This window comes from Oenanthe melanoleuca, chromosome Z (genome assembly GCF_029582105.1).
Source record: "Oenanthe melanoleuca isolate GR-GAL-2019-014 chromosome Z, OMel1.0, whole genome shotgun sequence".
Classification (NCBI taxonomy): Eukaryota; Metazoa; Chordata; class Aves; order Passeriformes; family Muscicapidae; genus Oenanthe; species Oenanthe melanoleuca.
Genome location: NC_079362.1, coordinates 68,830,686 through 68,854,313, shown reverse-complemented (window position 1 = coordinate 68,854,313; position 23,628 = coordinate 68,830,686). Strand labels below are relative to the sequence as shown.

The 23,628-nt window shown below is 56.0% G+C and overlaps 2 protein-coding genes across 10 annotated transcripts in view; one reads left to right on the top strand and one right to left on the bottom strand.

The window, feature by feature from the left end:
* Positions 1-23,628, bottom strand: part of UBAP2 (ubiquitin associated protein 2) — a 162,807-nt gene that overhangs the window by 46,240 nt on the left and 92,939 nt on the right. The window lies entirely within an intron of this gene.
* On the top strand, positions 17,948-20,109 carry LOC130265550 (interferon-like). The gene has a single exon (XM_056514698.1). It carries the CDS (start codon positions 19,106-19,108, stop codon positions 19,676-19,678), a length of 573 nt encoding a protein of 190 aa, XP_056370673.1. The 5' UTR covers positions 17,948-19,105; the 3' UTR covers positions 19,679-20,109.

Below are 23,628 nucleotides of genomic sequence, written 5' to 3'. Positions count from 1 at the left end.
AAAGGAAAACGGTGGCTAAGATGAAAATAAAGGCAAGCCACAAAGTGAAAGGAAAAGTGACCACAGCCACCACCACGGCTTTGCAGGTGGAAACCAATCTTAGGCACAAAGGAAACCCCAGCTGCACATGAGAGGTCCTGTAGCTGGCCATGCAGCTGAAAGGGAACAGCCAACACCCCTCCCCAGCACACCTGACCCTGACGCCTCTGACCCAGCGCATTCGCAAACCTTTCACCATCTATTGCAACTCACTCTCGGCACACCACTGCCACCACAATCCCCAACCACGGAAACCCCAAGAAAACGCTGCCCCAGGACCACCACAGCCACCAGCCCAGACTGGAAAGCACAAGCGGAAACTCCCAGGAATCAGAAAGCAATGAAGGGAAAGCTGCCGCCGTACAAAGCCGCACGCCCGGCAGCACCCCAAGCACAGCCACCACCGGCACCAGCAGAGCCTTAAGGCCTCACCGGCTCCTGCCCAGCACCGCCCGACAGCACCCAGAGCCCCACCATGGCTGCGCCCACGGCCCCACAGCCACGCCTGCCGCACGCAGCCCCGGCGCTCCTGCTCCTCCTCACCGCTCTCGCCACCACCCTCGCCTGCCAACACCTCTGGACACACGACCACACCTTCCCCGGCGACGCCCTGCGCCTCCTCCAGGACATGGCTCCCAACCACACACAGCCCTGCCACCTCCAAGAGCCGCCCTTCTTCCCCGACACCCTCCTGCACAACAACCTCCAGCCGCCACAAGCCGCCGCCACCGCCCTACGCATCCTCCAGCACCTCTTCCACACCCTCAGCGCCAACAGCACCCGCCAGCACTGGCCTGCCCAGCCTCGCAGCCACCTCCTCAACAAACTCCAGCACCACATCCACCACCTCGAGCAATGCCTCCCCGACAGCGCCGCGCTCTTCAAAGGACCACGCAACCCGCTGCTCACCATCAACAAGTACTTCAGGGACATCCAGCTCTTCCTCCACGCCCACAACCACAGCGCCTGTGCCTGGGACCACGTCCGCCTCGAAGCTCGCGCCTCTTTACAGCACCTCCACAGCCTCACACGCACCATGCGCCGCTAGCACCAGCACCCACGCCACAACCCGCCCCCACCACGCTCCCGCACCTACATCCCAAACACACGTCACACCCCCAACGTGGGACAACGGACACGCCTCTAACCACCGCAGGGCACCCGCAGCCGACAGCCACTGCGTCTCCATTGACACAGCCTCTACCTGGGATTCGCACAAAGGACTTTCTCAGATTATTTATATGAATACGATTTATTTATTTATTCATTTATTTATTGACCTATTTATTTTTCTACTCATACGTTTACTTATGCCACAGAAAATAAAGACAAATGACAAAAAGGCAATCGCCACTGCCTCTCGTCTCACTAGCACTGCAGCCACTCTTTGGGACAGGCCAAAGCCGTCTCCACTCAACACCCACGCCAAGCCCTGCTCCAAACAGCCCCTGCCCACTCTTCCCAACGGCACATTCCCAGGCATGATCCTGCAGCAACTCCTTTGGAGAAACATTGCTAGCCTTTGGCCAGCAACGCAAAAATAAAAACACCCAAAGGGTGGCAAAGACTCGCTGCAGCTCATCTGCCTCATCCCAACCATGCTCCAGCCATCCGGTCCACGGCTCTCCGACTTACACACAAGGATGTCGTGCGGACAGTGTCAAACACATGCCTCAAGTCCAGGCACACCCGGTCACTCCCTCTGCCCCTATCCACCAGTGCTGTCCAGCCGCAAACATAGAACATGGCCGACGCAGCCAGGAATGGCGGGCTTGCACTTTGGAAAGCCATCATCCCTGTGACCGATCCCCTCCTTGTTTTTCCCAACATCTCAGCGCAATTTCCCTTTCTCACAGAAAGGGCCTCATCATCTTGCCTGGAACAAAGCTCACACTCACACTTCTGGAGCTCCCACACTCTTCTGCTTTTCCCTTTCCAAAAACACTGCTTCTATTTCCCTTCTTCCACTCACCGGCGCCTTCAGCTGACACACACCGCTTCGCAGAAATGATCCACGCTGGCCTCGCAACTCCCTCTGATAATTTCCCCAGGACGCACAGCTCAATCTCATCACGACCCGTGGCCTTCCACATAGTCACGTTCACGACATCGTCTCAAACCTCACCTTATCCTACACTGCCCTTGCAACCTTCATTCGTCGCGCAGGCCTCCCTCCGTTTACCTTCACACTCCGCAGGGCGGCTGCAGCTCCTGACACAACGACCAACAGCTACAACACCCCGCTCGCTCACACACAGACTCTCGTTTCCCCCAAATCTGAAACACTCAAATCCCACCACCACTTATATAAAAAATCCCATTATGTCCCCATGAGGCCCACGATATCGTCCCCACGCACGATCTAAAGCACAACAAGGCTTAACCTCATCTTCCTTTCACTCCATGATGCCACTATGTTTGCCCTTCGTATACAGACATCTTCAAACTACTGGAAAGTCTTCCATACTCCAGCTGAAGAGCTCAGGCTTCCACAGCCTTTCTCACAAGTGATGGACTCTGCTCCCCTCTGCCATCTTCAGAGACAGCCCCTCCAAGAGATCCACACCTCTCATGAACTCGAGAGCAAGGTGTAAGAGTCCATCTAAAGCCTCTCGTTTGCTCTGCCCAACGACCCTCGCCGAGGAACTGCAGCTTAAAGGCCTGGCCAGGGATGAGAGGAATGCCAAGTGACTGTTCTCAGGTGGTGGCCCATTCCAAACCAGGGCCGGTTTGCTCCACATTTGTGCCAATGAACTGGCCACGGTGCGCCGCTCTTACGCAGGCTACTTGCGTAGAAGTGGTCACAAGGACTGTATGTGCCGGAGCTTGCCAAGGTGCGCTGCTCCTACGCAGGCTACTTGCCTAGGTCCTGCTTCCACCTGTTTCTTGGAGCAACGATCTCCACATACAATAGTCCATAAATCTTCCCAGCTTTTGGCCAGTCGCCCAACGCCTTGGAAAAGTCTATAAAAGACATCCTCAAACTAGAGACCCTTGAGATCTCCCCGGACGGCAACGGACATCTATTGGCTGGTTCCGCGAGGATCGTCTGCCCGTCTTGGTAGCTATAATCCCAACCCCTCTTTCTCCCTCTCTCTCTATTTCCTGTCCCTCTATCGCATTTGGTTGGCACTAAATAAAGGTGCATTTTTGCAAAAGTAAACTGGTTTTGTCCCCTGCTGTGTCTTTTGTGCTTTGAGATCCCTAAAAGAACCTATCAGGACTCCGCATGTGGTGTGGACCCCGACACGAGGAAGGGGACACACTGTTCCAGGACAGGGCTTCGGCAATCCCAAAACACAACACCATTCCTAGAAGGGACGACAGCCTCTTTTCGCTCTCTGGCTGCCTCATCCACGCAAGCAGGGGAAACACAACCATGCCCTCCCTCTGCGCCTGAACACACGCGACCACAGACACCCAGCAAGAAACGCACGAGCAGCAAAGCTCTTCCTGTTCTCTTACTCCTTCTTCACTGAGCCTAGTTTTTCCTGTCTTGCTGCTCTGCCACATCAGATTCCAAGACGTCACCTAGGGCACCTCCATGCAACAACACTTTCTGCCCTCCAAGGAACATACACACAGCCATACAGAAAGCCCCTTCCACGGGACCAGTGCCCGAGGCATCCACGGCATGACGGAGATACCCAGGCCTGGTTCGCTTGACATCACTCACATCCTTCTAAACCACAAAAGGAAAAACGGTGGCTAAGATGAAAATAAAGGCAAGCCACAAAGTGAAAGGAAAAGTGACCACAGCCACCACCACGGCTTTGCAGGTGGAAACCAATCTTAGGCACAAAGGAAACCCCAGCTGCACATGAGAGGTCCTGTAGCTGGCCATGCAGCTGAAAGGGAACAGCCAACACCCCTCCCCAGCACACCTGACCCTGACGCCTCTGACCCAGCGCATTCGCAAACCTTTCACCATCTATTGCAACTCACTCTCGGCACACCACTGCCACCACAATCCCCAACCACGGAAACCCCAAGAAAACGCTGCCCCAGGACCACCACAGCCACCAGCCCAGACTGGAAAGCACAAGCGGAAACTCCCAGGAATCAGAAAGCAATGAAGGGAAAGCTGCCGCCGTACAAAGCCGCACGCCCGGCAGCACCCCAAGCACAGCCACCACCGGCACCAGCAGAGCCTTAAGGCCTCACCGGCTCCTGCCCAGCACCGCCCGACAGCACCCAGAGCCCCACCATGGCTGCGCCCACGGCCCCACAGCCACGCCTGCCGCACGCAGCCCCGGCGCTCCTGCTCCTCCTCACCGCTCTCGCCACCACCCTCGCCTGCCAACACCTCTGGACACACGACCACACCTTCCCCGGCGACGCCCTGCGCCTCCTCCAGGACATGGCTCCCAACCACACACAGCCCTGCCACCTCCAAGAGCCGCCCTTCTTCCCCGACACCCTCCTGCACAACAACCTCCAGCCGCCACAAGCCGCCGCCACCGCCCTACGCATCCTCCAGCACCTCTTCCACACCCTCAGCGCCAACAGCACCCGCCAGCACTGGCCTGCCCAGCCTCGCAGCCACCTCCTCAACAAACTCCAGCACCACATCCACCACCTCGAGCAATGCCTCCCCGACAGCGCCGCGCTCTTCAAAGGACCACGCAACCCGCTGCTCACCATCAACAAGTACTTCAGGGACATCCAGCTCTTCCTCCACGCCCACAACCACAGCGCCTGTGCCTGGGACCACGTCCGCCTCGAAGCTCGCGCCTCTTTACAGCACCTCCACAGCCTCACACGCACCATGCGCCGCTAGCACCAGCACCCACGCCACAACCCGCCCCCACCACGCTCCCGCACCTACATCCCAAACACACGTCACACCCCCAACGTGGGACAACGGACACGCCTCTAACCACCGCAGGGCACCCGCAGCCGACAGCCACTGCGTCTCCATTGACACAGCCTCTACCTGGGATTCGCACAAAGGACTTTCTCAGATTATTTATATGACGATTTATTTATTTATTCATTTATTTATTGACCTATTTATTTTTCTACTCATACGTTTACTTATGCCACAGAAAATAAAGACAAATGACAAAAAGGCAATCGCCACTGCCTCTCGTCTCACTAGCACTGCAGCCACTCTTTGGGACAGGCCAAAGCCGTCTCCACTCAACACCCACGCCAAGCCCTGCTCCAAACAGCCCCTGCCCACTCTTCCCAACGGCACATTCCCAGGCATGATCCTGCAGCAACTCCTTTGGAGAAACATTGCTAGCCTTTGGCCAGCAACGCAAAAATAAAAACCCCAAAGGGTGGCAAAGACTCGCTGCAGCTCATCTGCCTCATCCCAACCATGCTCCAGCCATCCGGTCCACGGCTCTCCGACTTACACACAAGGATGTCGTGCGGACAGTGTCAAACACATGCCTCAAGTCCAGGCACACCCGGTCACTCCCTCTGCCCCTATCCACCAGTGCTGTCCAGCCGCAAACATAGAACATGGCCGACGCAGCCAGGAATGGCGGGCTTGCACTTTGGAAAGCCATCATCCCTGTGACCGATCCCCTCCTTGTTTTTCCCAACATCTCAGCGCAATTTCCCTTTCTCACAGAAAGGGCCTCATCATCTTGCCTGGAACAAAGCTCACACTCACACTTCTGGAGCTCCCACACTCTTCTGCTTTTCCCTTTCCAAAAACACTGCTTCTATTTCCCTTCTTCCACTCACCGGCGCCTTCAGCTGACACACACCGCTTCGCAGAAATGATCCACGCTGGCCTCGCAACTCCCTCTGATAATTTCCCCAGGACGCACAGCTCAATCTCATCACGACCCGTGGCCTTCCACATAGTCACGTTCACGACATCGTCTCAAACCTCACCTTATCCTACACTGCCCTTGCAACCTTCATTCGTCGCGCAGGCCTCCCTCCGTTTACCTTTCACACTTCCGCAGGGCGGCTGCAGTCTGACACACAACGCTACAACCACCGGCTCGTCCACCTCCGTTTCATTTCCCCCAAAATCTGAAACACTCAAATCCCACCAACCACTTATGATAAAAATCCCATTATGTCCCCATGAGGCCCACGATATCGTCCCCACGCAAATCTAAAAGCACACCATTTCCTCTTCTCCACTCCACATATGTTTGCCCTTCGTATACAGACATCTCAAACTACTGGAAAGTCTTCCATACTCCAGCTGAAGAAGCTCAGCTTCCACAGCCTTTCTCACAAGTGATGGACTCTGCTCCCCTCTGCATCTTCAGAGACAGCCCCTCCAAGAGATCCACACCTCTCATGAACTCGAGAGCAAGGTGTAAGAGTCCATCTAAAAGCCTCTCGTTTGCTCTGCCCAACGACCCTCGCCTGAGGAACTGCAGCTTAAAGGCGCTGGCCAGGGATGAGAGGAATGCCAAGTGACTGTTCTCAGGTGGTGCCCATTCCAACCAGGGCCGGTTTGCTCCCACAGGTGTGAGAACAATGAACTGGCCACGGTGCGCCGCTCTTACGCAGGCTACTTGCTGTAGAAGTGGTCACAAGGACTGTCGGTGTGCCTGGAGCTTGCCACGGTGCGCTGCTCCTACGCAGGCTACTTGCCTAGCGTCCTGCTTCCACCTGTTTCTTGGAGCAACGATCTCCACATACAATAGTCCATAAATCTTCCCAGCTTTTGGCCAGTCGCCCAACGCCTTGGAAAAGTCTATAAAAGACATCCTCAAACTAGAGACCCTTGAGATCTCCCCGGACGGCAACGGACATCTATTGGCTGGTTCCGCGAGGATCGGTCTGCCCGTCTTGGTAGCTATAATCCCAACCCCTCTTTCTCCCTCTCTCTCTATTTCCTGTCCCTCTATCGCATTTGGTTGGCACTAAATAAAGGTGCATTTTTGCAAAAGTAAACTGGTTTTGTCCCCTGCTGTGTCTTTTGTGCTTTGAGATCCCTAAAAGAACCTATCAGGACTCCGCATGTGGTGTGGACCCCGACACGAGGAAGGGGACACACTGTTCCAGGACAGGGCTTCGGCAATCCCAAAACACAAACACCATTCCTAGAAGGGACGACAGCCTCTTTTCGCTCTCTGGCTGCCTCATCCACGCAAGCAGGGGAAACACAACCATGCCCTCCCTCTGCGCCTGAACACACGCGACCACAGACACCCAGCAAGAAACGCACGAGCAGCAAAGCTCTTCCTGTTCTCTTACTCCTTCTTCACTGAGCCTAGTTTTTCCTGTCTTGCTGCTCTGCCACATCAGATTCCAAGACGTCACCTAGGGCACCTCCATGCAACAACACTTTCTGCCCTCCAAGGAACATACACACAGCCATACAGAAAGCCCCTTCCACGGGACCAGTGCCCGAGGCATCCACGGCATGACGGAGATACCCAGGCCTGGTTCGCTTGACATCACTCACATCCTTCTAAACCACAAAAGGAAAACGGTGGCTAAGATGAAAATAAAGGCAAGCCACAAAGTGAAAGGAAAAGTGACCACAGCCACCACCACGGCTTTGCAGGTGGAAACCAATCTTAGGCACAAAGGAAACCCCAGCTGCACATGAGAGGTCCTGTAGCTGGCCATGCAGCTGAAAGGGAACAGCCAACACCCCTCCCCAGCACACCTGACCCTGACGCCTCTGACCCAGCGCATTCGCAAACCTTTCACCATCTATTGCAACTCACTCTCGGCACACCACTGCCACCACAATCCCCAACCACGGAAACCCCAAGAAAACGCTGCCCCAGGACCACCACAGCCACCAGCCCAGACTGGAAAGCACAAGCGGAAACTCCCAGGAATCAGAAAGCAATGAAGGGAAAGCTGCCGCCGTACAAAGCCGCACGCCCGGCAGCACCCCAAGCACAGCCACCACCGGCACCAGCAGAGCCTTAAGGCCTCACCGGCTCCTGCCCAGCACCGCCCGACAGCACCCAGAGCCCCACCATGGCTGCGCCCACGGCCCCACAGCCACGCCTGCCGCACGCAGCCCCGGCGCTCCTGCTCCTCCTCACCGCTCTCGCCACCACCCTCGCCTGCCAACACCTCTGGACACACGACCACACCTTCCCCGGCGACGCCCTGCGCCTCCTCCAGGACATGGCTCCCAACCACACACAGCCCTGCCACCTCCAAGAGCCGCCCTTCTTCCCCGACACCCTCCTGCACAACAACCTCCAGCCGCCACAAGCCGCCGCCACCGCCCTACGCATCCTCCAGCACCTCTTCCACACCCTCAGCGCCAACAGCACCCGCCAGCACTGGCCTGCCCAGCCTCGCAGCCACCTCCTCAACAAACTCCAGCACCACATCCACCACCTCGAGCAATGCCTCCCCGACAGCGCCGCGCTCTTCAAAGGACCACGCAACCCGCTGCTCACCATCAACAAGTACTTCAGGGACATCCAGCTCTTCCTCCACGCCCACAACCACAGCGCCTGTGCCTGGGACCACGTCCGCCTCGAAGCTCGCGCCTCTTTACAGCACCTCCACAGCCTCACACGCACCATGCGCCGCTAGCACCAGCACCCACGCCACAACCCGCCCCCACCACGCTCCCGCACCTACATCCCAAACACACGTCACACCCCCAACGTGGGACAACGGACACGCCTCTAACCACCGCAGGGCACCCGCAGCCGACAGCCACTGCGTCTCCATTGACACAGCCTCTACCTGGGATTCGCACAAAGGACTTTCTCAGATTATTTATATGACGATTTATTTATTTATTCATTTATTTATTGACCTATTTATTTTTCTACTCATACGTTTACTTATGCCACAGAAAATAAAGACAAATGACAAAAAGGCAATCGCCACTGCCTCTCGTCTCACTAGCACTGCAGCCACTCTTTGGGACAGGCCAAAGCCGTCTCCACTCAACACCCACGCCAAGCCCTGCTCCAAACAGCCCCTGCCCACTCTTCCCAACGGCACATTCCCAGGCATGATCCTGCAGCAACTCCTTTGGAGAAACATTGCTAGCCTTTGGCCAGCAACGCAAAAATAAAAACACCCTAAGGATGGCAAAGACTCGCTGCAGCTCATCTGCCTCATCCCAACCATGCTCCAGCCATCCGGTCCACGGCTCTCCGACTTACACACAAGGATGTCGTGCGGACAGTGTCAAACACATGCCTCAAGTCCAGGCACACCCGGTCACTCCCTCTGCCCCTATCCACCAGTGCTGTCCAGCCGCAAACATAGAACATGGCCGACGCAGCCAGGAATGGCGGGCTTGCACTTTGGAAAGCCATCATCCCTGTGACCGATCCCCTCCTTGTTTTTCCCAACATCTCAGCGCAATTTCCCTTTCTCACAGAAAGGGCCTCATCATCTTGCCTGGAACAAAGCTCACACTCACACTTCTGGAGCTCCCACACTCTTCTGCTTTTCCCTTTCCAAAAACACTGCTTCTATTTCCCTTCTTCCACTCACCGGCGCCTTCAGCTGACACACACCGCTTCGCAGAAATGATCCACGCTGGCCTCGCAACTCCCTCTGATAATTTCCCCAGGACGCACAGCTCAATCTCATCACGACCCGTGGCCTTCCACATAGTCACGTTCACGACATCGTCTCAAACCTCACCTTATCCTACACTGCCCTTGCAACCTTCATTCGTCGCGCAGGCCTCCCTCCGTTTGCCTTTCACCACTTCCGCAGGGCGGCTGCAGCTCCCTGACACACAAAGCTACAACCACCGGCTCGTCCACACAGCCTCATTTCCCCCAAAATCTGAAACACTCAAATCCCACCAACCACTTATGATAAAAATCCCATTATGTCCCCATGAGGCCCACGATATCGTCCCCACGCAAATCTAAAAGCACACCATTTCCTCTTCTCCACTCCACATATGTTTGCCCTTCGTATACAGACATCTCAAACTACTGGAAAGTCTTCCATACTCCAGCTGAAGAAGCTCAGCTTCCACAGCCTTTCTCACAAGTGATGGACTCTGCTCCCCTCTGCATCTTCAGAGACAGCCCCTCCAAGAGATCCACACCTCTCATGAACTCGAGAGCAAGGTGTAAGAGTCCATCTAAAAGCCTCTCGTTTGCTCTGCCCAACGACCCTCGCCTGAGGAACTGCAGCTTAAAGGCGCTGGCCAGGGATGAGAGGAATGCCAAGTGACTGTTCTCAGGTGGTGCCCATTCCAACCAGGGCCGGTTTGCTCCCACAGGTGTGAGAACAATGAACTGGCCACGGTGCGCCGCTCTTACGCAGGCTACTTGCTGTAGAAGTGGTCACAAGGACTGTCGGTGTGCCTGGAGCTTGCCACGGTGCGCTGCTCCTACGCAGGCTACTTGCCTAGCGTCCTGCTTCCACCTGTTTCTTGGAGCAACGATCTCCACATACAATAGTCCATAAATCTTCCCAGCTTTTGGCCAGTCGCCCAACGCCTTGGAAAAGTCTATAAAAGACATCCTCAAACTAGAGACCCTTGAGATCTCCCCGGACGGCAACGGACATCTATTGGCTGGTTCCGCGAGGATCGTCTGCCCGTCTTGGTAGCTATAATCCCAACCCCTCTTTCTCCCTCTCTCTCTATTTCCTGTCCCTCTATCGCATTTGGTTGGCACTAAATAAAGGTGCATTTTTGCAAAAGTAAACTGGTTTTGTCCCCTGCTGTGTCTTTTGTGCTTTGAGATCCCTAAAAGAACCTATCAGGACTCCGCATGTGGTGTGGACCCCGACACGAGGAAGGGGACACACTGTTCCAGGACAGGGCTTCGGCAATCCCAAAACACAACACCATTCCTAGAAGGGACGACAGCCTCTTTTCGCTCTCTGGCTGCCTCATCCACGCAAGCAGGGGAAACACAACCATGCCCTCCCTCTGCGCCTGAACACACGCGACCACAGACACCCAGCAAGAAACGCACGAGCAGCAAAGCTCTTCCTGTTCTCTTACTCCTTCTTCACTGAGCCTAGTTTTTCCTGTCTTGCTGCTCTGCCACATCAGATTCCAAGACGTCACCTAGGGCACCTCCATGCAACAACACTTTCTGCCCTCCAAGGAACATACACACAGCCATACAGAAAGCCCCTTCCACGGGACCAGTGCCCGAGGCATCCACGGCATGACGGAGATACCCAGGCCTGGTTCGCTTGACATCACTCACATCCTTCTAAACCACAAAAGGAAAACGGTGGCTAAGATGAAAATAAAGGCAAGCCACAAAGTGAAAGGAAAAGTGACCACAGCCACCACCACGGCTTTGCAGGTGGAAACCAATCTTAGGCACAAAGGAAACCCCAGCTGCACATGAGAGGTCCTGTAGCTGGCCATGCAGCTGAAAGGGAACAGCCAACACCCCTCCCCAGCACACCTGACCCTGACGCCTCTGACCCAGCGCATTCGCAAACCTTTCACCATCTATTGCAACTCACTCTCGGCACACCACTGCCACCACAATCCCCAACCACGGAAACCCCAAGAAAACGCTGCCCCAGGACCACCACAGCCACCAGCCCAGACTGGAAAGCACAAGCGGAAACTCCCAGGAATCAGAAAGCAATGAAGGGAAAGCTGCCGCCGTACAAAGCCGCACGCCCGGCAGCACCCCAAGCACAGCCACCACCGGCACCAGCAGAGCCTTAAGGCCTCACCGGCTCCTGCCCAGCACCGCCCGACAGCACCCAGAGCCCCACCATGGCTGCGCCCACGGCCCCACAGCCACGCCTGCCGCACGCAGCCCCGGCGCTCCTGCTCCTCCTCACCGCTCTCGCCACCACCCTCGCCTGCCAACACCTCTGGACACACGACCACACCTTCCCCGGCGACGCCCTGCGCCTCCTCCAGGACATGGCTCCCAACCACACACAGCCCTGCCACCTCCAAGAGCCGCCCTTCTTCCCCGACACCCTCCTGCACAACAACCTCCAGCCGCCACAAGCCGCCGCCACCGCCCTACGCATCCTCCAGCACCTCTTCCACACCCTCAGCGCCAACAGCACCCGCCAGCACTGGCCTGCCCAGCCTCGCAGCCACCTCCTCAACAAACTCCAGCACCACATCCACCACCTCGAGCAATGCCTCCCCGACAGCGCCGCGCTCTTCAAAGGACCACGCAACCCGCTGCTCACCATCAACAAGTACTTCAGGGACATCCAGCTCTTCCTCCACGCCCACAACCACAGCGCCTGTGCCTGGGACCACGTCCGCCTCGAAGCTCGCGCCTCTTTACAGCACCTCCACAGCCTCACACGCACCATGCGCCGCTAGCACCAGCACCCACGCCACAACCCGCCCCCACCACGCTCCCGCACCTACATCCCAAACACACGTCACACCCCCAACGTGGGACAACGGACACGCCTCTAACCACCGCAGGGCACCCGCAGCCGACAGCCACTGCGTCTCCATTGACACAGCCTCTACCTGGGATTCGCACAAAGGACTTTCTCAGATTATTTATATGACGATTTATTTATTTATTCATTTATTTATTGACCTATTTATTTTTCTACTCATACGTTTACTTATGCCACAGAAAATAAAGACAAATGACAAAAGGCAATCGCCACTGCCTCTCGTCTCACTAGCACTGCAGCCACTCTTTGGGACAGGCCAAAGCCGTCTCCACTCAACACCCACGCCAAGCCCTGCTCCAAACAGCCCCTGCCCACTCTTCCCAACGGCACATTCCCAGGCATGATCCTGCAGCAACTCCTTTGGAGAAACATTGCTAGCCTTTGGCCAGCAACGCAAAAATAAAAACACCCTAAGGATGGCAAAGACTCGCTGCAGCTCATCTGCCTCATCCCAACCATGCTCCAGCCATCCGGTCCACGGCTCTCCGACTTACACACAAGGATGTCGTGCGGACAGTGTCAAACACATGCCTCAAGTCCAGGCACACCCGGTCACTCCCTCTGCCCCTATCCACCAGTGCTGTCCAGCCGCAAACATAGAACATGGCCGACGCAGCCAGGAATGGCGGGCTTGCACTTTGGAAAGCCATCATCCCTGTGACCGATCCCCTCCTTGTTTTTCCCAACATCTCAGCGCAATTTCCCTTTCTCACAGAAAGGGCCTCATCATCTTGCCTGGAACAAAGCTCACACTCACACTTCTGGAGCTCCCACACTCTTCTGCTTTTCCCTTTCCAAAAACACTGCTTCTATTTCCCTTCTTCCACTCACCGGCGCCTTCAGCTGACACACACCGCTTCGCAGAAATGATCCACGCTGGCCTCGCAACTCCCTCTGATAATTTCCCCAGGACGCACAGCTCAATCTCATCACGACCCGTGGCCTTCCACATAGTCACGTTCACGACATCGTCTCAAACCTCACCTTATCCTACACTGCCCTTGCAACCTTCATTCGTCGCGCAGGCCTCCCTCCGTTTGCCTTTCACCACTTCCGCAGGGCGGCTGCAGCTCCCTGACACACAAAGCTACAACCACCGGCTCGTCCACACAGCCTCATTTCCCCCAAAATCTGAAACACTCAAATCCCACCAACCACTTATGATAAAAATCCCATTATGTCCCCATGAGGCCCACGATATCGTCCCCACGCAAATCTAAAAGCACACCATTTCCTCTTCTCCACTCCACATATGTTTGCCCTTCGTATACAGACATCTCAAACTACTGGAAAGTCTTCCATACTCCAGCTGAAGAAGCTCAGCTTCCACAGCCTTTCTCACAAGTGATGGACTCTGCTCCCCTCTGCATCTTCAGAGACAGCCCCTCCAAGAGATCCACACCTCTCATGAACTCGAGAGCAAGGTGTAAGAGTCCATCTAAAAGCCTCTCGTTTGCTCTGCCCAACGACCCTCGCCTGAGGAACTGCAGCTTAAAGGCGCTGGCCAGGGATGAGAGGAATGCCAAGTGACTGTTCTCAGGTGGTGCCCATTCCAACCAGGGCCGGTTTGCTCCCACAGGTGTGAGAACAATGAACTGGCCACGGTGCGCCGCTCTTACGCAGGCTACTTGCTGTAGAAGTGGTCACAAGGACTGTCGGTGTGCCTGGAGCTTGCCACGGTGCGCTGCTCCTACGCAGGCTACTTGCCTAGCGTCCTGCTTCCACCTGTTTCTTGGAGCAACGATCTCCACATACAATAGTCCATAAATCTTCCCAGCTTTTGGCCAGTCGCCCAACGCCTTGGAAAAGTCTATAAAAGACATCCTCAAACTAGAGACCCTTGAGATCTCCCCGGACGGCAACGGACATCTATTGGCTGGTTCCGCGAGGATCGTCTGCCCGTCTTGGTAGCTATAATCCCAACCCCTCTTTCTCCCTCTCTCTCTATTTCCTGTCCCTCTATCGCATTTGGTTGGCACTAAATAAAGGTGCATTTTTGCAAAAGTAAACTGGTTTTGTCCCCTGCTGTGTCTTTTGTGCTTTGAGATCCCTAAAAGAACCTATCAGGACTCCGCATGTGGTGTGGACCCCGACACGAGGAAGGGGACACACTGTTCCAGGACAGGGCTTCGGCAATCCCAAAACACAACACCATTCCTAGAAGGGACGACAGCCTCTTTTCGCTCTCTGGCTGCCTCATCCACGCAAGCAGGGGAAACACAACCATGCCCTCCCTCTGCGCCTGAACACACGCGACCACAGACACCCAGCAAGAAACGCACGAGCAGCAAAGCTCTTCCTGTTCTCTTACTCCTTCTTCACTGAGCCTAGTTTTTCCTGTCTTGCTGCTCTGCCACATCAGATTCCAAGACGTCACCTAGGGCACCTCCATGCAACAACACTTTCTGCCCTCCAAGGAACATACACACAGCCATACAGAAAGCCCCTTCCACGGGACCAGTGCCCGAGGCATCCACGGCATGACGGAGATACCCAGGCCTGGTTCGCTTGACATCACTCACATCCTTCTAAACCACAAAAGGAAAACGGTGGCTAAGATGAAAATAAAGGCAAGCCACAAAGTGAAAGGAAAAGTGACCACAGCCACCACCACGGCTTTGCAGGTGGAAACCAATCTTAGGCACAAAGGAAACCCCAGCTGCACATGAGAGGTCCTGTAGCTGGCCATGCAGCTGAAAGGGAACAGCCAACACCCCTCCCCAGCACACCTGACCCTGACGCCTCTGACCCAGCGCATTCGCAAACCTTTCACCATCTATTGCAACTCACTCTCGGCACACCACTGCCACCACAATCCCCAACCACGGAAACCCCAAGAAAACGCTGCCCCAGGACCACCACAGCCACCAGCCCAGACTGGAAAGCACAAGCGGAAACTCCCAGGAATCAGAAAGCAATGAAGGGAAAGCTGCCGCCGTACAAAGCCGCACGCCCGGCAGCACCCCAAGCACAGCCACCACCGGCACCAGCAGAGCCTTAAGGCCTCACCGGCTCCTGCCCAGCACCGCCCGACAGCACCCAGAGCCCCACCATGGCTGCGCCCACGGCCCCACAGCCACGCCTGCCGCACGCAGCCCCGGCGCTCCTGCTCCTCCTCACCGCTCTCGCCACCACCCTCGCCTGCCAACACCTCTGGACACACGACCACACCTTCCCCGGCGACGCCCTGCGCCTCCTCCAGGACATGGCTCCCAACCACACACAGCCCTGCCACCTCCAAGAGCCGCCCTTCTTCCCCGACACCCTCCTGCACAACAACCTCCAGCCGCCACAAGCCGCCGCCACCGCCCTACGCATCCTCCAGCACCTCTTCCACACCCTCAGCGCCAACAGCACCCGCCAGCACTGGCCTGCCCAGCCTCGCAGCCACCTCCTCAACAAACTCCAGCACCACATCCACCACCTCGAGCAATGCCTCCCCGACAGCGCCGCGCTCTTCAAAGGACCACGCAACCCGCTGCTCACCATCAACAAGTACTTCAGGGACATCCAGCTCTTCCTCCACGCCCACAACCACAGCGCCTGTGCCTGGGACCACGTCCGCCTCGAAGCTCGCGCCTCTTTACAGCACCTCCACAGCCTCACACGCACCATGCGCCGCTAGCACCAGCACCCACGCCACAACCCGCCCCCACCACGCTCCCGCACCTACATCCCAAACACACGTCACACCCCCAACGTGGGACAACGGACACGCCTCTAACCACCGCAGGGCACCCGCAGCCGACAGCCACTGCGTCTCCATTGACACAGCCTCTACCTGGGATTCGCACAAAGGACTTTCTCAGATTATTTATATGACGATTTTATTTATTTATTCATTTATTTATTGACCTATTTATTTTTCTACTCATACGTTTACTTATGCCACAGAAAATAAAGACAAATGACAAAAAGGCAATCGCCACTGCCTCTCGTCTCACTAGCACTGCAGCCACTCTTTGGGACAGGCCAAAGCCGTCTCCACTCAACACCCACGCCAAGCCCTGCTCCAAACAGCCCCTGCCCACTCTTCCCAACGGCACATTCCCAGGCATGATCCTGCAGCAACTCCTTTGGAGAAACATTGCTAGCCTTTGGCCAGCAACGCAAAAATAAAAACGCCCTAAAGGGTGGCAAAGACTCGCTGCAGCTCATCTGCCTCATCCCAACCATGCTCCAGCCATCCGGTCCACGGCTCTCCGACTTACACACAAGGATGTCGTGCGGACAGTGTCAAACACATGCCTCAAGTCCAGGCACACCCGGTCACTCCCTCTGCCCCTATCCACCAGTGCTGTCCAGCCGCAAACATAGAACATGGCCGACGCAGCCAGGAATGGCGGGCTTGCACTTTGGAAAGCCATCATCCCTGTGACCGATCCCCTCCTTGTTTTTCCCAACATCTCAGCGCAATTTCCCTTTCTCACAGAAAGGGCCTCATCATCTTGCCTGGAACAAAGCTCACACTCACACTTCTGGAGCTCCCACACTCTTCTGCTTTTCCCTTTCCAAAAACACTGCTTCTATTTCCCTTCTTCCACTCACCGGCGCCTTCAGCTGACACACACCGCTTCGCAGAAATGATCCACGCTGGCCTCGCAACTCCCTCTGATAATTTCCCCAGGACGCACAGCTCAATCTCATCACGACCCGTGGCCTTCCACATAGTCACGTTCACGACATCGTCTCAAACCTCACCTTATCCTACACTGCCCTTGCAACCTTCATTCGTCGCGCAGGCCTCCCTCCGTTTACCTTTCACCACTTCCGCAGGGCGGCTGCAGCTCCCTGACACACAAAGCTACAACCACCGGCTCGTCCACACAGCCTCATTTCCCCCAAAATCTGAAACACTCAAATCCCACCAACCACTTATGATAAAAATCCCATTATGTCCCCATGAGGCCCACGATATCGTCCCCACGCAAATCTAAAAGCACACCATTTCCTCTTCTCCACTCCACATATGTTTGCCCTTCGTATACAGACATCTCAAACTACTGGAAAGTCTTCCATACTCCAGCTGAAGAAGCTCAGCTTCCACAGCCTTTCTCACAAGTGATGGACTCTGCTCCCCTCTGCATCTTCAGAGACAGCCCCTCCAAGAGATCCACACCTCTCATGAACTCGAGAGCAAGGTGTAAGAGTCCATCTAAAAGCCTCTCGTTTGCTCTGCCCAACGACCCTCGCCTGAGGAACTGCAGCTTAAAGGCGCTGGCCAGGGATGAGAGGAATGCCAAGTGACTGTTCTCAGGTGGTGCCCATTCCAACCAGGGCCGGTTTGCTCCCACAGGTGTGAGAACAATGAACTGGCCACGGTGCGCCGCTCTTACGCAGGCTACTTGCTGTAGAAGTGGTCACAAGGACTGTCGGTGTGCCTGGAGCTTGCCACGGTGCGCTGCTCCTACGCAGGCTACTTGCCTAGCGTCCTGCTTCCACCTGTTTCTTGGAGCAACGATCTCCACATACAATAGTCCATAAATCTTCCCAGCTTTTGGCCAGTCGCCCAACGCCTTGGAAAAGTCTATAAAAGACATCCTCAAACTAGAGACCCTTGAGATCTCCCCGGACGGCAACGGACATCTATTGGCTGGTTCCGCGAGGATCGTCTGCCCGTCTTGGTAGCTATAATCCCAACCCCTCTTTCTCCCTCTCTCTCTATTTCCTGTCCCTCTATCGCATTTGGTTGGCACTAAATAAAGGTGCATTTTTGCAAAAGTAAACTGGTTTTGTCCCCTGCTGTGTCTTTTGTGCTTTGAGATCCCTAAAAGAACCTATCAGGACTCCGCATGTGGTGTGGACCCCGACACGAGGAAGGGGACACACTGTTCCAGGACAGGGCTTCGGCAATCCCAAAACACAACACCATTCCTAGAAGGGACGACAGCCTCTTTTCGCTCTCTGGCTGCCTCATCCACGCAAGCAGGGGAAACACAACCATGCCCTCCCTCTGCGCCTGAACACACGCGACCACAGACACCCAGCAAGAAACGCACGAGCAGCAAAGCTCTTCCTGTTCTCTTACTCCTTCTTCACTGAGCCTAGTTTTTCCTGTCTTGCTGCTCTGCCACATCAGATTCCAAGACGTCACCTAGGGCACCTCCATGCAACAACACTTTCTGCCCTCCAAGGAACATACACACAGCCATACAGAAAGCCCCTTCCACGGGACCAGTGCCCGAGGCATCCACGGCATGACGGAGATACCCAGGCCTGGTTCGCTTGACATCACTCACATCCTTCTAAACCACAAAAGGAAAACGGTGGCTAAGATGAAAATAAAGGCAAGCCACAAAGTGAAAGGAAAAGTGACCACAGCCACCACCACGGCTTTGCAGGTGGAAACCAATCTTAGGCACAAAGGAAACCCCAGCTGCACATGAGAGGTCCTGTAGCTGGCCATGCAGCTGAAAGGGAACAGCCAACACCCCTCCCCAGCACACCTGACCCTGACGCCTCTGACCCAGCGCATTCGCAAACCTTTCACCATCTATTGCAACTCACTCTCGGCACACCACTGCCACCACAATCCCCAACCACGGAAACCCCAAGAAAACGCTGCCCCAGGACCACCACAGCCACCAGCCCAGACTGGAAAGCACAAGCGGAAACTCCCAGGAATCAGAAAGCAATGAAGGGAAAGCTGCCGCCGTACAAAGCCGCACGCCCGGCAGCACCCCAAGCACAGCCACCACCGGCACCAGCAGAGCCTTAAGGCCTCACCGGCTCCTGCCCAGCACCGCCCGACAGCACCCAGAGCCCCACCATGGCTGCGCCCACGGCCCCACAGCCACGCCTGCCGCACGCAGCCCCGGCGCTCCTGCTCCTCCTCACCGCTCTCGCCACCACCCTCGCCTGCCAACACCTCTGGACACACGACCACACCTTCCCCGGCGACGCCCTGCGCCTCCTCCAGGACATGGCTCCCAACCACACACAGCCCTGCCACCTCCAAGAGCCGCCCTTCTTCCCCGACACCCTCCTGCACAACAACCTCCAGCCGCCACAAGCCGCCGCCACCGCCCTACGCATCCTCCAGCACCTCTTCCACACCCTCAGCGCCAACAGCACCCGCCAGCACTGGCCTGCCCAGCCTCGCAGCCACCTCCTCAACAAACTCCAGCACCACATCCACCACCTCGAGCAATGCCTCCCCGACAGCGCCGCGCTCTTCAAAGGACCACGCAACCCGCTGCTCACCATCAACAAGTACTTCAGGGACATCCAGCTCTTCCTCCACGCCCACAACCACAGCGCCTGTGCCTGGGACCACGTCCGCCTCGAAGCTCGCGCCTCTTTACAGCACCTCCACAGCCTCACACGCACCATGCGCCGCTAGCACCAGCACCCACGCCACAACCCGCCCCCACCACGCTCCCGCACCTACATCCCAAACACACGTCACACCCCCAACGTGGGACAACGGACACGCCTCTAACCACCGCAGGGCACCCGCAGCCGACAGCCACTGCGTCTCCATTGACACAGCCTCTACCTGGGATTCGCACAAAGGACTTTCTCAGATTATTTATATGACGATTTATTTATTTATTCATTTATTTATTGACCTATTTATTTTTCTACTCATACGTTTACTTATGCCACAGAAAATAAAGACAAATGACAAAAAGGCAATCGCCACTGCCTCTCGTCTCACTAGCACTGCAGCCACTCTTTGGGACAGGCCAAAGCCGTCTCCACTCAACACCCACGCCAAGCCCTGCTCCAAACAGCCCCTGCCCACTCTTCCCAACGGCACATTCCCAGGCATGATCCTGCAGCAACTCCTTTGGAGAAACATTGCTAGCCTTTGGCCAGCAACGCAAAAATAAAAACACCCAAGGGTGGCAAAGACTCGCTGCAGCTCATCTGCCTCATCCCAACCATGCTCCAGCCATCCGGTCCACGGCTCTCCGACTTACACACAAGGATGTCGTGCGGACAGTGTCAAACACATGCCTCAAGTCCAGGCACACCCGGTCACTCCCTCTGCCCCTATCCACCAGTGCTGTCCAGCCGCAAACATAGAACATGGCCGACGCAGCCAGGAATGGCGGGCTTGCACTTTGGAAAGCCATCATCCCTGTGACCGATCCCCTCCTTGTTTTTCCCAACATCTCAGCGCAATTTCCCTTTCTCACAGAAAGGGCCTCATCATCTTGCCTGGAACAAAGCTCACACTCACACTTCTGGAGCTCCCACACTCTTCTGCTTTTCCCTTTCCAAAAACACTGCTTCTATTTCCCTTCTTCCACTCACCGGCGCCTTCAGCTGACACACACCGCTTCGCAGAAATGATCCACGCTGGCCTCGCAACTCCCTCTGATAATTTCCCCAGGACGCACAGCTCAATCTCATCACGACCCGTGGCCTTCCACATAGTCACGTTCACGACATCGTCTCAAACCTCACCTTATCCTACACTGCCCTTGCAACCTTCATTCGTCGCGCAGGCCTCCCTCCGTTTGCCTTTCACCACTTCCGCAGGGCGGCTGCAGCTCCCTGACACACAAAGCTACAACCACACGGCTCGTCCACACAGCCTCAGTTTCCCCCAAAATCTGAAACACTCAAATCCCACCAACCACTTATGATAAAAATCCCATTATGTCCCCATGAGGCCCACGATATCGTCCCCACGCAAATCTAAAAGCACACCATTTCCTCTTCTCCACTCCACATATGTTTGCCCTTCGTATACAGACATCTCAAACTACTGGAAAGTCTTCCATACTCCAGCTGAAGAAGCTCAGCTTCCACAGCCTTTCTCACAAGTGATGGACTCTGCTCCCCTCTGCATCTTCAGAGACAGCCCCTCCAAGAGATCCACACCTCTCATGAACTCGAGAGCAAGGTGTAAGAGTCCATCTAAAAGCCTCTCGTTTGCTCTGCCCAACGACCCTCGCCTGAGGAACTGCAGCTTAAAGGCGCTGGCCAGGGATGAGAGGAATGCCAAGTGACTGTTCTCAGGTGGTGCCCATTCCAACCAGGGCCGGTTTGCTCCCACAGGTGTGAGAACAATGAACTGGCCACGGTGCGCCGCTCTTACGCAGGCTACTTGCTGTAGAAGTGGTCACAAGGACTGTCGGTGTGCCTGGAGCTTGCCACGGTGCGCTGCTCCTACGCAGGCTACTTGCCTAGCGTCCTGCTTCCACCTGTTTCTTGGAGCAACGATCTCCACATACAATAGTCCATAAATCTTCCCAGCTTTTGGCCAGTCGCCCAACGCCTTGGAAAAGTCTATAAAAGACATCCTCAAACTAGAGACCCTTGAGATCTCCCCGGACGGCAACGGACATCTATTGGCTGGTTCCGCGAGGATCGTCTGCCCGTCTTGGTAGCTATAATCCCAACCCCTCTTTCTCCCTCTCTCTCTATTTCCTGTCCCTCTATCGCATTTGGTTGGCACTAAATAAAGGTGCATTTTTGCAAAAGTAAACTGGTTTTGTCCCCTGCTGTGTCTTTTGTGCTTTGAGATCCCTAAAAGAACCTATCAGGACTCCGCATGTGGTGTGGACCCTGACACGAGGAAGGGGACACACTGTTCCAGGACAGGGCTTCGGCAATCCCAAAACACAACACCATTCCTAGAAGGGACGACAGCCTCTTTTCGCTCTCTGGCTGCCTCATCCACGCAAGCAGGGGAAACACAACCATGCCCTCCCTCTGCGCCTGAACACACGCGACCACAGACACCCAGCAAGAAACGCACGAGCAGCAAAGCTCTTCCTGTTCTCTTACTCCTTCTTCACTGAGCCTAGTTTTTCCTGTCTTGCTGCTCTGCCACATCAGATTCCAAGACGTCACCTAGGGCACCTCCATGCAACAACACTTTCTGCCCTCCAAGGAACATACACACAGCCATACAGAAAGCCCCTTCCACGGGACCAGTGCCCGAGGCATCCACGGCATGACGGAGATACCCAGGCCTGGTTCGCTTGACATCACTCACATCCTTCTAAACCACAAAAGGAAAACGGTGGCTAAGATGAAAATAAAGGCAAGCCACAAAGTGAAAGGAAAAGTGACCACAGCCACCACCACGGCTTTGCAGGTGGAAACCAATCTTAGGCACAAAGGAAACCCCAGCTGCACATGAGAGGTCCTGTAGCTGGCCATGCAGCTGAAAGGGAACAGCCAACACCCCTCCCCAGCACACCTGACCCTGACGCCTCTGACCCAGCGCATTCGCAAACCTTTCACCATCTATTGCAACTCACTCTCGGCACACCACTGCCACCACAATCCCCAACCACGGAAACCCCAAGAAAACGCTGCCCCAGGACCACCACAGCCACCAGCCCAGACTGGAAAGCACAAGCGGAAACTCCCAGGAATCAGAAAGCAATGAAGGGAAAGCTGCCGCCGTACAAAGCCGCACGCCCGGCAGCACCCCAAGCACAGCCACCACCGGCACCAGCAGAGCCTTAAGGCCTCACCGGCTCCTGCCCAGCACCGCCCGACAGCACCCAGAGCCCCACCATGGCTGCGCCCACGGCCCCACAGCCACGCCTGCCGCACGCAGCCCCGGCGCTCCTGCTCCTCCTCACCGCTCTCGCCACCACCCTCGCCTGCCAACACCTCTGGACACACGACCACACCTTCCCCGGCGACGCCCTGCGCCTCCTCCAGGACATGGCTCCCAACCACACACAGCCCTGCCACCTCCAAGAGCCGCCCTTCTTCCCCGACACCCTCCTGCACAACAACCTCCAGCCGCCACAAGCCGCCGCCACCGCCCTACGCATCCTCCAGCACCTCTTCCACACCCTCAGCGCCAACAGCACCCGCCAGCACTGGCCTGCCCAGCCTCGCAGCCACCTCCTCAACAAACTCCAGCACCACATCCACCACCTCGAGCAATGCCTCCCCGACAGCGCCGCGCTCTTCAAAGGACCACGCAACCCGCTGCTCACCATCAACAAGTACTTCAGGGACATCCAGCTCTTCCTCCACGCCCACAACCACAGCGCCTGTGCCTGGGACCACGTCCGCCTCGAAGCTCGCGCCTCTTTACAGCACCTCCACAGCCTCACACGCACCATGCGCCGCTAGCACCAGCACCCACGCCACAACCCGCCCCCACCACGCTCCCGCACCTACATCCCAAACACACGTCACACCCCCAACGTGGGACAACGGACACGCCTCTAACCACCGCAGGGCACCCGCAGCCGACAGCCACTGCGTCTCCATTGACACAGCCTCTACCTGGGATTCGCACAAAGGACTTTCTCAGATTATTTATATGACGATTTATTTATTTATTCATTTATTTATTGACCTATT